The sequence below is a fragment of the Orcinus orca genome, chromosome 12, assembly GCF_937001465.1.
Source record: "Orcinus orca chromosome 12, mOrcOrc1.1, whole genome shotgun sequence".
Taxonomy (NCBI): Eukaryota; Metazoa; Chordata; class Mammalia; order Artiodactyla; family Delphinidae; genus Orcinus; species Orcinus orca.
In genome coordinates this window covers 71,207,334-71,224,848 of record NC_064570.1, presented here as the reverse complement: position 1 = coordinate 71,224,848, position 17,515 = coordinate 71,207,334, and the positions used below count along the sequence as shown (strand labels likewise).

Here is a 17,515-nt window from a genome sequence, read left to right as displayed (position 1 = left end):
GAAGACCAGATTTTATCAGCAGCCAGAAACAAAGTACAGACTGCCAATAACCATGAAAAGGCTTGCTCAGGTAATTTAGGCACTAGCCACTGCCTCATTCACCACAATCATGCCTCCCGAATAACAGAATCTGAAGATTCTTGTAAGAAAAAAGTATCTTCAGGGATAGAAACAGAGACAACTTTTGGCAGGGGAGACACATGAGATTATCATTTGGCCAGCAACAGTTATGAGGAGATATATATATTTCATTCAAATCACTTCTAATTGTTAAACATACTGCACCATACTTGGATATTTTTACAGTTTATTATGTTAGGTGATCTTTAAGTTTTTGAAATTTAACTTAAAAATAGATAAAGATTATACGTACTTGGAAGAAACTGCCTCCATGAATTCATCCAAGAAATCATCATATTCAGGACCTCTCACCCTTCTCTGCCGTAGTCCAATGTACAGTGGATCTTTAAGTAACTCCTATTTATAAAAAAAGTTACCATAAGTATAGAAATAACTAAAAGCAAGTCATTTACTCTTTCTGAGTGAACCTCAGTTTTCTCATCTGTACAAAAAGGATAGAAATGGAAATAAAATCTAGCTATACTGATTCAGAATTAACCTACAGAGTTATTATTTAGTCTTATATATAATATAGCTACAGTGCTTATAAATAAGAATATGAAATATAATTACTAAACATTTAAAAGATTCTTATGTTTTTACTGTTATTCTTATGTCTTATTCTAGAGGAGAGAAAAGGTATTAAAATCTCTCAGTTGTGTAAAATTCAAAAGGCAAAGCTCATCACATAGAAAAATAATACTGAGATTTGAAGTATCATATTAGCTTAGGAAATGGAAAGATAGCAATTCCTTTCTTAGATTTTTTCTAAAACTGATACACACACACACACACACACACACATATATATACACATATATCAGGCAACACTACTCTGTTTAAGCTTTAGAATAGGTAATTTTTTAATAAAATCAGTTTTTAATTGAGGTATAATTTATATACAGTAATATGCACCCATTTATAACAAAAGCTCCCAGTAAACTAGGAATAGAAAGGAAATTCCTCAAACTAATAAAGGGCATCTGTGAAAAACCCACAACAAACAACATATTTAACAGTGAAAGACTGAATGCTATTCCCCTAAAACTGGAAACAAGACAAGGATATCTAGTCTCATCACTTCTATTCAACACTATGCATACTAGAGATCCTAGCCATTAAAATTAGGCAAGAAAAAGAAAAAAACAGGAATAAGGATTGGAAAGGAAGAAGTAAACTGTTTCTATCTGTACACACATGACCATGTACATGGGAAATGCTAAGGAATCTATCAAAAAATTCACTAGAAATAATACATGAATTTAACATGATTGTAGGACATAAGGTCAATTTACACAAATCAAATGTATATCTATATACTAGCAATGAATAGTTGAAAATGAAATAAAATACACAACTCCACTTACAATAGCATTCCAGAACATAAAATTCATAGGGACAAATTTAACGAAACATGTGGAAGGCCTATATATTGGAAACCACAAAACACTGCTGAAAGAAATTACAAAGACAAACTTTTTACAGCCTGGGAAAAATGGCAATCTGTTTGACATAACAGTGAAACAATTGACAACACTGCCACCTTCAGTAACCTAGAATAGAGAAGAATGTACCTAACGCACTTGTGAATCTGACTAAAAAGATTTCCAGGCAGAATGCTGAATGCATAAACTGGCTGTGTGCTAAGGTTAAAACGGACATGAACTAAAGAAGAAAATGTTCAGCTTGTGAGCAACATTTAAACAGAATATAGAGGACACAAGACTTGCCTGCAAAAGATTTCCAAAGTAAAATAAGGCCTGTGGTCAAAGAACAAATTAAGTGTGTGGTTGTAATAACTCTTTTGAAAGCTTCTGAATGATTTAAAGTGGAGCCTAGGAGACCATTTTGCCCAGTTCAGTGGAACTGGTACCACAGCACTCTGATATGTCAACCAATAATAGGGAGAAGGCCTATTTTGAAAAGAATTGTGAGTAGGGCCTTTATCTAATATAGTGGACTATAATCTGATATACAGAAAGCTGAAAAGAAATTTTTAAAGGTACTGTACTACTTGGATTAATTGACACAGAGACACTTCAAAATGAAAATACTTCACTGGATCCTCCACTTTCCACAGGCAGGAAGCAGACTGAGAGAGCCATTCTGATGCAATGGGGCCATTTCTTATGGAACAGGAAGACTATCTCAGAGGACAGAGCCAAGAACCCAGACAGAAGAGCCAAAAGCCTAGGAGAACAATGAACTACAGAACCACTCTGAAGAAGAAGAACTGGGACTATTCAAAGAACATTCCCTGCTCCTCAAGTAGGTGGCCTGGCAACATACGTCCACTGGGAATTCAGAATTGCTATGAACCACTTAGAGCCATATGACTCCTATTCCTGCCATTCTGAAAGGGAGTGTTGACTGCAGTCATTCTGTCCCTGCCTCGCCACTGTATGCTTGGTACGCGGGAACATACAGGAGGAACCACATCAAGGAGCAAAACACGAGGGTCTTCATTTGCATCTAGACCTGATTTAGATGACAGAAGCCTGAACTGTGGGCCTGCTGTTTTCCTGGGATGACATTTTTGGAAACCTAGGATGGAGATGAGCATGTTTTACATGTGGAATGTGAACAATGTGTGAAGGGTGAGAATCTCTATGGAGAAAGGCTAAGCTGTCCCAAGAAGTCCAGCCTCCCTAGCCATCCCAGGGAATCAAGAACATTAATAAAACAGCAATTATTCTAAGTCACTAGGTTTGGAAGTGGTTTATAGATAAATGATATGGTTTTGCAGGTGTGGTTACGTTGTTAAGAAGGTTGAACCATCTGAATCACCTAAGTTGGAATTTGCTTACAGACAACAGAAACTATAGCCCAGTTCACACGTCTTGCCCTAGTGTAATTACTAACAGTATCCTCTTTCATTGTGAAAGTGCCTTGGTTTGGCCAATACATTATGTGGTCGTCCCACTTATAATGTACTGCACAACAATGAGTTAAGGCTTTCTGGCTAGCTGGAAGTTAGCATATCAAATCATATAAATGTATTTCACAGGAAATGTAAAATCTGAAACAGTACTGTTGTAAAGCCCAGCTGTTCCTTGAGGCCTAAAAGCTTTAAACAATCTACTGGCAGGCTTCTGAACAGTTGATGTTGAAGTGCCAATGAGCTACTAATGGCTGCCAGAATTAAAATACTTTCTCCATGTCTGGGACATAGTTGGACTTCTAAAACGTGAATTAGAAAAAGAACACAATTGAGAAAAGATGTTACATGTTTCCCTTCTCTTTTCTCTCATTCTTTCCCATGATAGTAATTAAAGTATATCATTAAGAAGTCTGCTACAGTGAAGAGTACATTATGAAGATTTATGAATAAGATAAAGCTTTTGAATTAAATCAGGAAGTTATAAAATTCTTCCAGTCATAATGTCTCTGTCAAAAGTTACTCTTTTTTAAAAATTTCATGATAATTAAAGCTTTAATAATGAGTGCATTCTTGGAGATCTGGCTGACAAAAAAATAACATCTACAAAAAGCAATTTAACAAGATTACCCAGTTGTGATAATGGCACCATAGACCAAGTAGCCTGGCACAGAAGTGACATTAATTCATTGGATTAAAAACTTCTCACAGCCAAGAGTAAAAACTTAATAGATGTTTGTTGGAAAATAAATGAAAGACTTGGTATTAAGCAAACACTTTAAAAAGATTAGACCTTCTTTCACAAGAGGTGTCACATGCAATGCATTTGTTGTCACTGAAGACTTACAAAGACTTAGAAGCATGTGAGAAGGAAAAAACTTAGGCTTTGAAAGAGAGTAAAGGACAAAAGCATATGGAAACGTAAGAGAGTTTCAAAAAGGAGATAAGGAGGGTATATATTGATAAAATTAATTATCATACTTCTTAGCACTGTCTCAACTCTGGAACCTTGGGAATTTTTATTTGAAGTTAATAGTAATCACTATCAACTTTTACCTTGTTCATATCTCTCATTTCTACCATTCCAGTCTAAAGTTTCTGAGAAATAAAAAATATTTTCTCAATATTCTAAAGTTTTTAAAAATCAGTACAAAAAGCAGTACTTCCTATCAGAAAATTTGAGAGCACTGAAATGTAAAATCAAAAACAAAGAAAACCAATAAGCTCTACGCAAGGTGCTAGTGGTAGTACCCCACCACCAGTACCCTGATGCATATTCTTCCATGTCCTTTTCTTTACATCTATGCATGTATAATATTATCTGTCCAAATTGGGGACAATATCATAGACTGTTTTATAACCCCTTTTCACATCGGAATATATAGTGGAAAATTTTCACATCACTCACTAAATGAACATTTTTTTTTTTTTACATCTTTATTGGAGTACAATTGCCCTACAATGGTGTGTTAGTTTCTGCTCCACAAGTAAGTGAATCAGCCACACATATACACATGTTCCCATATCTCCTCCCCCCTGCGTCTCCCTCCCTCCCACCCCTCCAGGCGGTCACAAAGCACCGAGCTGGTCTCCCCGTGCCATGAGGCTGCTTCCCACTATCTATCTATTTTACGTTTGGTAGTGTGTATATGTCCATGCCACTCTCTCACTTTGTCCCAGCTTACCGTTCCCCCTCCCCGTATCCTCAAGTCCATTCTCTAGTAGGCCTGTGTCTTTATTCCCGTCTTGCCCCTAGGTTCTTCATGACATTTTTTTTTTCTTGAATTCCATATATATGTTAGCATACGGTATTTGTCTTTCTCTTTCTGACTTACTTCACTCTGTATGACAGACTCTGGGTCCATCTACCTCATTACAAATAGCTCAATTTCATTTCTTTTTATGGCTGAGTAATATTCCGTTGTGTATATATGTGCCACATCTTCTTTACCCATTCATCCAATGATGGACACTTAGGTTGTTTCCATCTCTGGGCTATTGTAAATAGAGATTCAATGAACATTTTGGTACATGACTCTTTTTGAATTATGGTTTTCTCAGGGTATATGCCCAGCAGTGGGATTGCTGGGTCATATGGTAGTTCTACTTGTAGTTTTTTAAGGAACCTCCGTACTGTTCTCCGTAGTGGCTGTACCAATTCACATTCCCACCAGCAGTGCAAGAGTGTTCCCTTTTCTCCACACCCTCTCCAGCATTTATTGTTTCTAGATTTTTTGATGATGGCCATTCTGACTGGTGTGAGATGATATCTCATTGTAGTTTTGATTTGCATTTCTCTAATGATTAATGACGTTGAGCATTCTTTCATGTGTTTGTTGGCAGTCTGAAGATGAACATTTTTAAAATTTGTGATCTGTATTGGAACTCTGCCCTTCTAGAGAGGATGAACAAATTAACAATCCCCCACCCCCCAGTGACATATAATAAATATGTTTATTTTGTTGCATCAAAGGAACAGTATTATCTTTCCACACATATATGTGTGTGTATCTGAAGTATACACGTAAAATATATAATAAATAAAATATACAGTAAAGTTAAAAATATATAAATATATTTAAAAATAATGTTATCAAGTAGTATTCATTTATATTTCTTTTCTAATATCATTAAACATTTTTCATAAGTTTACTGACCATTTTCATTTCTTCATTTTTAAATTATCTGTGACCACTTAGGCAATTTGTATATTTCACATTTAACATTTTCTCATTGAATTGAAACTGTTCTTTGAATACGAAGAACATTTTAAATCTTTATCTGCCACAAATGTTATGAATATTTCCCATTTCAGCATTTATTTTTTAATTATATTTATAATATACAGATAATCATACTCTATGCTGCTATTTACTCATTATTTGCAAATGAAAAACCAAATTCTGTAAAGAAATAATATAAACTTTTTGCTGTTTTGCTGGTTCGTGTCATCAATATGATTAAGCAATCTAACTGCCAATGCTCAGGCAAGAGCCTCAAGCAATACTTAAAATGTCAGCTTGCATATGAGCTGGCATGAATGTTAGCAAGCAGCGGAAATAAAAATGATTAAAATTTGACTGTGGTTCAGTAAGTCTGGAGTGGAGCCCAGCATTCTGCATTTTTAACACATGCCCCCAGTAACTCTGAACGGGGTTCGTTCATGGAACGTATATGGAGAACCACTCGTTTCAACCTTAAATTATTAAGTTAAAATAAAATTATTCTACTTCCCCGAAAATTCCTGGCTCAGGTAAATTTTTTTCTATTTTCATTTATATAATGGGTATTTCTGAAATATATCACAAACTTCAAGGATTTCCTGAGACTTAACAGTGCATATAAAACCAAACTGTAGACCCCATTCTCTTTCCCAAGGCATTGGTGTTGTGCCTCAGAAAACAGATGAATAAATCCTTGATATAATCCTAATTTAGAGAGAGTGAGGTAAGAGGAGACAATGAAAAAGTAAGCATGTGACAATACACACCAAGCTGGGAACTGAGGGATTACCTTCTCTCCTCTGGCTTTACTATACAATATAACGATTAGTACTCATTCAAATGCAGGATCACTTGACTGAGATGGCAAGCAATCCCCATAATATGAAAGGACAAAGATAAAAAGTGAGGGGGGGAGCTTCCCTGGTGGCACAGTGGTTGAGAGTCCGCCTGCCGATGCAGGGGACACGGGTTCGTGCCCCGGTCCGGGAAGATCCCACATGCCGCGGAGCGGCTGCGCCCGTGAGCCATGGTCGCTGAGCCTGCGCGTCCGGAGTCTGTGCTCCGCAACGAGACAGGCCACAACAGTGAGAGGCCCGCGTACAGCAAAAAAAAAAAAAAAATGTGAGGGGGGTTGAGGGAGAAATGCTGACAACCTAGCTGGGACCATGTGGCAGGCAGAATAATGACATGCCCCTCCCCACAAACCTATAAATACATTACCTTTTGTGGCATAAGAAACTTTGCAGATGTGATTAAAGGTCAGTCCTTAAAAGCGAAAAACCTTTCCTGGCTGTAGTCAGAGAAAGAAATGGGATGACAGAAACAGGGTCAGAGAGACACTACATTGCTGGCTTTGAAAATAGATGAAGGGGACCATGAACCAAGGACTGGAGGCATTTCTCTAGAAGCTGGAAAAGACAAGGGTGTGGAACTCAGCCCTGCTGACATCTTTTATGATTTTAGCCTGTTGGGACTTGTGTCAGGTTTTTAAGCCGCTCAGTTAGTAGTAATTTGTCATGGTAGCAATAGAAACCTAGTACCAGTCACATTCTAGCGCCAACAATGACTTCTGTACAAGTGCTGAAAGATACATGGCAGGTTCATATGACAGAAAAATCTATAAGGTTTTTCTTTTGTTCAGTTTCTCCCCAACACAGCTGCTTCATGCCAAACATGAAGAGCATTTTCTAGAACAAAAGGGGAACCTCCTCAACAGGAAGAGGCTTCAACTTTGTGACTTTAAGTTCCAATAAGGATTCCAGATCTAGATACACTGTACACACGAACTGAAGGCCAGACTAAACATAAAGCTAGAATCAGAAAAGCTGAGACCCAGAGCAGCAGTTTAATAAACAGAGACTGACTATGTAGAGATAATATTCTCCCACTCACACTGCCCATGCCCTCTTGAAGACTGACCATGTGTTACGGGCTCAACTGTGCGCCTCCAAAATTCATATGTTCAAGTCCTAATCCCAGTATTTCAGAATATGACTGTATTTGCAGACAGCGTCTTTAAAAAGGTAATTAAATTAAATGGGGTCACTAGGGTGGGCCCTAATCCAACATAACTGGTGCTCTTCTAAGAAAAAATTAGGACACAGATGCAGAGAGACAAAATACCACTGAAGGACGACAAGCCAAGGAGAGAGAGCTTAGAAGAAAGTGACTCTGCTGACACCTTGATGATGGACTTCCAGCCTTCAGAACTGTGAAAAAATAAATTTCTATTGGCTAAGCCACCCAGTTGATGGTACTGTTACAGCAGCCCAAGCAAACACACACAGCATGTGATACATGTAGCAGTTTTTAAGACTGGAGGGGGCAAAAGGAACATTTACTCACATCTTTAGTAAAATACCAAGCTTCGATATTGGTCACTTACTTAAGAAAAGATAAATGATAAACATAACTTCTATGGGAAGATTTGGCAACAACAGAAAAAAAAAGAAAGAGAGTATGGAATGCTCTTAAGAGACAAAGAGAATTTATTTCAGGTAAAAGATAACTTTTATATAGCAACTGCTTCACAAGTAAATTAAAGAAAACGTGGACTATGAAATAATAGATGAAAGGTAAGATAAAAACACAAACATCCTACCTAAATAAATGTTTTGCATTATTAACTTAAAGAATAAGAGTATTTTTTGGGCAAGTACTTCTGTGGCTCAGTTCCAGTGTCTCTGTTCTTTAAATTTCTTTTAGTTGTAAGCTGCAGAGATTGAAGAAGGTAGGCAAGTGTGATTTAACAGCAAGGGAGGACTGTCCTATCAATCAGCTGCTAATTCCTTTTCTACTTTCATTACTACTCAATATAGGTATTTATGATAAAAGAGGAAAACATTTGTAATTTATAAAAAAGGGATCTAGCCTTCATGAAACTCTGCTAAGTTATTCTGGTTAAGAAACTAACTGTTGTTAGCAATTGCTTTTGTATTTTTATTATGAAGTGTTAAAACTGGACAGAGATTCACAAAAGGGATGAGATTAAAAATTACGACTACAGGGCATTTTGACTACAAGGGGTTTTTCACATGTGAAAGTGGAATACAGAGCGGCAACATAGAAACTACATGACATGTCACACAAACCCGTCATTCTGCCATATTTCAGTGAATTAAGTTTTCTTTTTGTCTTCTCAGTACAGTAGCAGTGCAAGCATAAAGAGAATAAAGTGTCGACAGGTGGCCAAGATAGGGGAGTAGGAAGACCCTAAACTTACCTCCTCCCACAGACACAACAAAATAACAACTCCTTAGAGAACAAGTATCTAAGAGAAAGGCCTGAAGACTAACCAAAAAGATTTTCCACAAGTAAAGACATAAAGAAGAAATCACAATGAGATGGGTGGGAGGCAGAGATGACAGAGTCAGGACCCACACTCTTAGGTCAGCCACCCACAAACAGGAGGGATATCACAATCAGAGGTTCTCCCCAAGGAGCGAGGGGTCTCAGCCCACGTCAGACTCCCCAGCCCAGGAGTCCTGCACTGGGAAGATGAGCCCCCAGAATATATGGCTTTGAAAACCAGTGGGGCTTCTCTTTGGGAGAGCTGGAGGACTGTAGGAAACAGAGACTTGGCTCCTAAAAAGTATAAGCAAAATCTCACACGCACAGAGGCAGGGGCCTGGGTCCAACACGCTTGCTGATCTTAGAGAGCTACCTAAAGACGCAGGAAGCAACTGGAACTGCCCTCGGAGAAAGAAGCAGTGGCAACAGCCATTCTGAGGACCTCATTCTACTATGATAATACTGGCTCTAGCAAAGCACCATTCTGAAATCTTCCCTCTAGCCTATTAGCACCAGGGTCCAGGCCCCATACTCCAGCAGGCCAGCATCGGTCCCAGGCTCCCCAGCTGCACAAAGAGCCACGCAGGGACCCAGCCTCACCCAGCAGACCGGCAACAGACCCACGCCACCCTAGGTCACACAGCCAAACACACAGGAAGCCTACCCTCCCATCCAGGTGGCCCACAGCCACCTCAGGAGGCATGGCCTCACAGTCAACCAAGACGGAAACCAGCCCTGCCTACCAGCATGCCCAGAGTAGTTGGCACTGCCAAAACAGAAGGATGCCCACAGCCCACACAGGGCGTACCCCCAGAACATTTGGCTCTGAGAGAAGAGTGCCGCTGGGCCCCAGAGGACATCTACAGAAGGCCACTTCTCCAACACTGGGAAACGTAACCAGTCTACCTACCACATAGAAAAAAACACAAGAATTAGGCAAAACAAGGAAACAGAAGAATTCGTTCCAAATGAAGGAATAAGCCATAACCTCAAAAAAAAGAACTAAATAAAATGGAGGTAAGCAATACATCCAATAAATAGTTCAAGGTGATGATCATAAAGATGCTCACCAAATTTGGCAGAAAGACAGATGAATACAGTGAGGATTTCAACAGAGTTCAAAAATATAAAGAAGAACCAAACAGAGCTGAAGAATATAATAACTGAAATAAAAATACACTAAAGGGGGCTTCCCTGGTGGTGCAGTGGTTGAGAGTCCACCTGCCGATGCAGGGGACACGGGTTCGTGCCCCGGTCCGGGAAGATCCCGCATGCCGCGGAGCGGCCGGGCCCATGAGCCATGCCTGCTGAGCCTGCGCATCCGGAGCCTGTGCTCCGCAACAGGAGAGCCCACAACAGTGAGAGGCCCGCGTACCACAAAAAAAAAAAAAAAAAAAAAAAATACACTAAAGGAATCAATGGCAGATTACATGATAAAGAGCAATGAATGGATTGGTGAACTGGAAGAGAGAGTAGTGGAAATTAACCAAGATGAACAGAAAAAAGAAAAAACAACTGTAAAAAATAAGGACAGGTTAAGAGATCTCTGCAACAACATGAAGCATACTAACATTCCTATTATAGAGGTCCCAAAAGAAGAGAGAGAAAGGGGCAGAGAATTTATTTGGAGAAATAATAGCTGAAAACTATCCTAACCTTGGGAAGAAAACAGACATCCAGGTCCAAGAAGCACAGAGAGTCCCAAAGGAGATGAACCCAAAGAGGTCCACACCAAGACACATTATAATTAAAATGGCAAAAATTAAAGAGAAAGAGAGAGTCCTAAAAGCAGCTAGAGAAAAGCAACTTGTTACGTACAAGGGAACTCCCATAAGACTATCAGCTGACTTTTAAGTAGAAACTTTATAGGTCAGAGGGAGTGGCACAATACGTTCAAAGTGTTGAAAGGAAAAACCCTACAACCAAGAATACTCCACCCAGCAAGGTTACCATCCAGATTTGAAGGAGTGATGAAAAGCTTTACAGACAAGCACAAGATAAAAGAGTTCAGCACCACTAAACCGGCTATACAAAAAATGTTAAAGGGACTTCTCTAAGTGAAAAAGAAAAAGCTACAACTAGAAATAAAGAAATTACAAAAAGCAAAATCTCACTGGTAAAGGCAAACATACAGTAAAGGTAATGGACCAACTACTTATACAGCTAGTAGAAAGGTTAAAAGATAAAGTAGTAAAATCATCTATATCTAACATAAGTAGTTGAGGAATACACAAAATAAAAAGATGTAAAATATGACATTAGACATAAATGGTGGGGGAAGGGATGAGTAAAAATGTAGGGCTGTTAGAATGCATTCAAACTTACGAGATCATCAACTTAAAACAGACACCTATATGTAAGGTTGCTATATATGAACCTCATATAACCACAAACAAAAAAACTATAATAGACACACGAAAAATAAGGAGAAAGGAATCCAAACTTAACATTAAAGATACTCATCAAATCACAAGAGAAAAAAAGAGGAACAGAGAAAAACTATAAAAACAACCAAAAAGCATTGGCTTTTTTTTTGCGGCACACGGGCCTCTAACTGCTGTGGCCTCTCCCATTGCGGAGCACAGGCTCCGGACATGCAGGCCCAGCGGCCATGGCTCATGGGCCCAGCCGCTCTGTGGCATGTGGGATCCTCCCGGACTGCGGCACGAACCCGTGTCCCCTGCATTGGCAGGCGGACTCTCAACCACTGTGCCACCAGGGAAGCCCTAAGCATTGGCATTTTAAAATGCCAATAAGTATATACCTATCAACAATTACTGTTGAGGTAAATTAATTAAATGCTCCAATCAAAGACATAAAGTGGCTGAATAGATTTAAAAAAAAAAAAAGAACCATATATATGCTGCCTAAAACAGATTCACTGCAGATAGAAAAACAGACAGACTGTAAGGGATGGGATGAAAAAAAGAATTCTATGGAAAAGCTTGGATAGCAACAATTATATAAGACAAAATAGACTTAAAGACTATAACAAGACATAAAGCACATTACATAATGATAAAGGGATCAATCAAAGATGAATATATAACAATTAAAAATATATATGACCCAACATAGGGGCACTTAAATACATAAAACAAGTATTAACAACATAAAGAGAGAAAGTGACAGTAATACAATAATGGTAGGCACTTTAACACCCCACTTACATTAATGAACATATCATCTACACAGAAAAACAAGAAGGAAACACTGGCCTGAAATGACACATTAGACCAGATGGACTTAATAGATTTATAAAACATTCCATCCAAAAACAGCATAATACACATTCTTTTCAAGTGCACATGGAACATTCTCAGGACAGATCACGTTAGACCACAAAACGAGGCTCAGTAAATTTTAAAAAGCTGAAATCATATCAAGCATATTTTCTAACCACAATGCTCTAAGACCAGGAATCAACTACAAGGAAAAAAAGAGCAAAAACCACAAATGCGTGGAGGCTAAACAATATGCTACTAAACAACCAATGGATCACTGAAGAAATCAAAGAGGAAACCAGAAAATATCTGGAGACAAATGAAAATGAAAACACAAATGATCCAAAGTCTATGGGATGCAGAAAAGCAGTTCTCAGATAGAAGTTTATATTGATATAAGCTTCCCTCAGGAAACAAGAAAAATCTCAAACAAACAACCCAACCTTATACCCAAAGGAGCTACAAAAGGACAAACAAAACTCAAAGTTAGTGGGAGGAAAGAAATCATAAAGGTCAGAGCAGAAATAAATAAAATAGAAACTTAAAAAAGAAATAAAGAAAGAAAAGAAGAGCTCAATGAAACTAAAAACTGGTTCTTTGAAAAGATAAACAAAATTGATAAACCTTTAGCCAGACTCCTCAAGAAAAAAAAAGGGAGAAGGCCCAAATCAATAAAATCGGAAATGAAAAAGGAGAAATTACAACCAACACTGCAGAAATACAGAGGATCATAAGAGACTATGACAAACAAATAAAATGGACAACCTAGAAGAAATGAACAAATTCCTAGAAATGTACAATCTCCCAAGACTAAACCAGGAAGAAGTAGAAAATGTAAACAGACCTATTACCAGTAATGAAATTGAATCAGTAATTTTAAAACTCCCACCAAGATCAAATGGCTTCTACGATGAATTCTACCAAACATTTAGAAAAGACTGAACACCATTCCTTCTCAAACTATTCCAAAAAACTACAGAGGAAGGCACACTTCCAAACTCCATCTACAAGGCCAGCATCAGCCTGATACCAAAATCGGATGAAGACATCACAAAAAAAAAAATTCCAGGCCAATGTCACTGATGAACACAGAAGCAAAAATCCTCAAAAAAATGCTATTAAACCGAACCCAACAATACAGTAAAAGGATCATACACCATGATCAAGTGGGATTTATCCCAGGGATGCAAGGATTCTTCAATATTCGCAAATCAATCAGTGTGATACATCACATTACCAAACTGAAGAATAAAGACCACATAATCATCTCAATAGATGCAGAAAAAGCTTTTGACAAAATTCAACACCTATTTATGCTAAAAATCTCTCCAAAAATGGGCATACAGGGAACTTACCTCAACATAATAAAGGCCATATATGACAAACCCACAGCTAACATCATTCTCAGTGGTGAAAAGCTGAAAGCATTCCCTCTTAAGATCAGGAACAAGACAAGGATGTCCACTGTCGCCACTTTTATTCAATACAGTTTTGGAAGTCTTAGCCACGGCAATCACAGAAGAAAAATAAATAAAAAGAATCCAAATTGGAAAAGAAGAAGTAAAACTTTCACTGTTTGCAGATGACATGATACTATACATAGAAAATCCTAAAGATGCTACCAGAAAATTACTAGAGCTCATCAATGAATTTGGTAAAGTTGCAGGATACAAAACTAATACAGAGAAATCTCTTGCATTCCTATACACTAACAACAAAAGATCATAAAGAGAAATTAAGGAAACAATTCCATTTACCATCACATCAAAAAGAATAAAATATCTAGGAATAAACCTACCTAAGGAGGTAAAAGACCTGTACTCAGAAAGCTATCAGACACTGATGAAAGAAATTGAAGATAACACAAACATATGGAAAGATATAACGTGTTCATGGATTGGAAGAATTAATAGTTAAAATGACCATACTACCCAAGGCAGTGTATTCATTCAATGCAATCCCAAGGGCATTTTCCGCAGAACTAGAATAAATAATTTTAAAACTTTGTATGGAAACACAAAAGACCTCAGATAGCCAGCACAATCCTCAGAAAGAACAGAGCTGGAGAAATCAGGCTCCCTGACCTCAGATTATATTAAAAGCTACAATAATCAAAACAGTATGATACTGGCACAAAAACAGATGCATAAATCAATGGAACAGAATAGAGAGCTCAGAAATAAACGCACATACTTGTGGTCAATTAATCTATGACAAAGGAGGCAAGAATATGAAATGGAGAAAAGACAGTCTGCTGAATAAGTGGTGCTGGGAAAACTGAACAGCTACGTGTACAAGAATGAAATTAGAACATTCTCTAATATCTTACACAAAACTAAAATCAAAGTGGATTCAAGGGCTTCCCTGGTGGCACAGTGGTTGAGAGTCCGCCTACCGATGCAGGGGACACGGGTTCGTGCCCTGGTCCGGGAAGATCCCACATGCCGCGGAGCGGCTGGGCCCGTAAGCCATGGCCGCTGAGCCTGCGCATCCGGAGCTTGTGCTCCGCAACGGGAGAGGCCGCAACAGTGAGAGGCCCGCGTACCGCAAAAAAAAAAAAAAAAAGAAAAAAAAATGGATTCAAGACCTAAATGTAACACAAGAAACCATATAACTCCTAAAAGAAAATGTAGGTGGAACACTCTTTGACATAAATTATAGCAAGATTTTTTTGAATTTGTCTCCTAAAGGAAACAAAAGCAAAAATAAACAAATGGGACCTAATTAAGCTTAAAAGCTTTTGCTCAGGAAAGAAAACCATCAACAAAACAAAAAGACAACCTAATGAACGGAAGAAAATATTTGCAAATGACATAACCAATAAAAGATTAATATTCAAAATATATACACAGCTCATATTGAAAAAACAACCCGGGGGGCTTCCCTGATGGCGCAGTGGTTGAGAATCTGCCTGCTAATGCAGGGGACATAGGTTCGAGCCCTGGTCTGGGAGGATCCCACATGCCGCAGAGCAACTAGGCCCGTGAGCCACAACTACTGAGCCTGCGCATCTGGAGCCCGCGCTCTGCAACAAGAGAGGCTGCGATAGTGAGAGGCCCGCGCACCGCGATGAAGCGTGGCCCCTGCTTGCCACAACTAGAGAAAGCCCTCGCACAGAAACGAAGACCCAACACAGCAAAAATAAATAAATAAACAACCCAATTAAAAAATGGGCAGAAGAAATGAGTAGACATTTTTCGAAAGAAGACAGGGAGATGGACAACAGACACATGAAACAATGTTTAGCATGACTAATCATCAGAGAAATGCACATTAAAGCCACAATGGGACATCACTTCACACCTGTCAGAATGGCTATCATGAAAAAGACCACAAACAACAAATGTTGGTGAGGATGTGGAGAAGAGGGAACCCTTGTACACTTTTGGTGGGAGTGTAAATTGGTGCAGCCACTGTGGAAAACACTATGGAGGTTTCTCAAAAGACTAAAAACAAAACTACCAAATGACCCAGCAATTCCACTGCTGGGTATATATCCGAAGAAAACAAAAACACTAATTCGAAAAAATACATGCACCCCAATGTTCATAGCAGCATTATTTACGATTGCCAAGATATGGAGCAACCTAAGTATCCGTCAACAGATGAATGGATAAAGATGTGGCATATATATATATACAATGGAATACTACTCAGCCATAAGAAGAATGAACTTTTGCCTTTTATAACAACATGGACAGACTTGGAGGGTATTATGCTAAGTGAAATAAGTTTGACAGAGAAAGACAAATACTGTATATCATTTATATGTGGAATCTCAAAAATAAAACAAACTAGTGAATATAAAAGAAACAGAATCATAGATATAGAGAACAAACTAGTGGTTATCAGTGAGAAGAGAGAAGGGGTGAGGGACAAGAGAGGGGTAGGAGCTTAAGAGTTCAAAACTACTATGTATAAAATAAATAAGCTACAAGGACATATTGTACAACACAGGGACTATAGCCAATATTTTATAATAACTGTAAATGTGATATAACCTTTAAAAACTGTGAATTACTATGCTAGACACCTGAAACTTACATAATATTGTAAATCAACTATACCTCGATAAAGAAACCCTATGGTATCCAGCAAAAGCATTTCTAAGAGGAAAGTTTATAGCTATACACGCCTACCTCAGGAAACAAGAAAAATCTCAAATAAACCATCTAAACTTACACCTCAAGGAACTATAGAAAGAAGAAAGAACAAAACCCAAAGTTAGTAAAAGGAAAGAAATCATAAAGATCAGAGCAGAAATAAATGAAATTGAAACTAAAAAAAAATAGAAGACCAATGAAAATAAGGTCCTTTGTAAAGATAAACAAAATTAATAAACCTTTACCCAGACGCATCAAGAAAAAAAGAGAAAGGGCCCAAATAGGTAAAATCAGAAATGAAAGATGAGAAGTTACAACAGACACCATGGAAACACAAAGGATCATAAGAGATTACATGAACAATCACATGCCAATAATATGGACAACCTATTAGAAATGGATAAATTCCTAGAAATTTACGTCTCCCAAAAACTGAATCAGGAAGAAATATAAAATACGAAAAGACTTATTACAAGTAATGAAATTAAATCAATAATAATAAAAATAAAACTCCCAACAAACAAAAGTCCAGGACCATAAGCCTTCACAGGAAAATTCTATAAAACATTTAAAGAAGAGATAACACCTAACCATCTCAAACTATTCCAAGGAATGCTTCCAAGCTCATTCTACAAGGCCACTATCACCCTGATATAAAAATCAGACAAGGATGTCACACACACAAGAAGAAAATTACAGGCCAATATCACTGATGAACATAGAAGCAAAAATCCTTAACTAAATATTAGCAAAACAAATTCAACAATACATTAAAAGGATCAAACACCATGATCAAGTGGGATTTATCCCAGGAATGCAAGTATGGTTCAATATCTGCAAATCAATGTGATGTAACACATTAATGTGAGATACCACATTAACAAATTGAACAATAAAAAAATCATATGATCGGGACTTCCCTGGTGGCACAGTGGTTAAGAATCCGCCTGCCAATGCAGGGGACATGGGTTCAAGCCCTGGTCCGGGAAGATCCCATGCCGTAGAGCAACTAAGCCCACGCGCCACAACTACTGAGCCTGCACTCTAGAGCCCGCGAGCCACAGCTACTGAAGCCTACAGGCCTAGAGCCCGTGCTCCACAACAAGAGAAGCCACCACAAGAAGAAGCCCTCACACTGCAATGAGGAGTAGCCCCCCCCTTCGCTGCAACTAGAGA

The 17,515-nt window shown here is 38.2% G+C and overlaps 1 protein-coding gene across 1 annotated transcript in view; it reads right to left on the bottom strand.

Moving 5' to 3' along the window:
• The window catches only part of ME1 (malic enzyme 1), a 194,963-nt gene that overhangs the window by 99,324 nt on the left and 78,124 nt on the right, over positions 1 to 17,515 (bottom strand). The window contains exon 6 of the mRNA XM_004270079.4: positions 374 to 477. Within this exon, the coding sequence (XP_004270127.1) occupies positions 374 to 477 (104 nt within the window). The remainder of the gene's footprint in view (positions 1 to 373; positions 478 to 17,515) is intronic.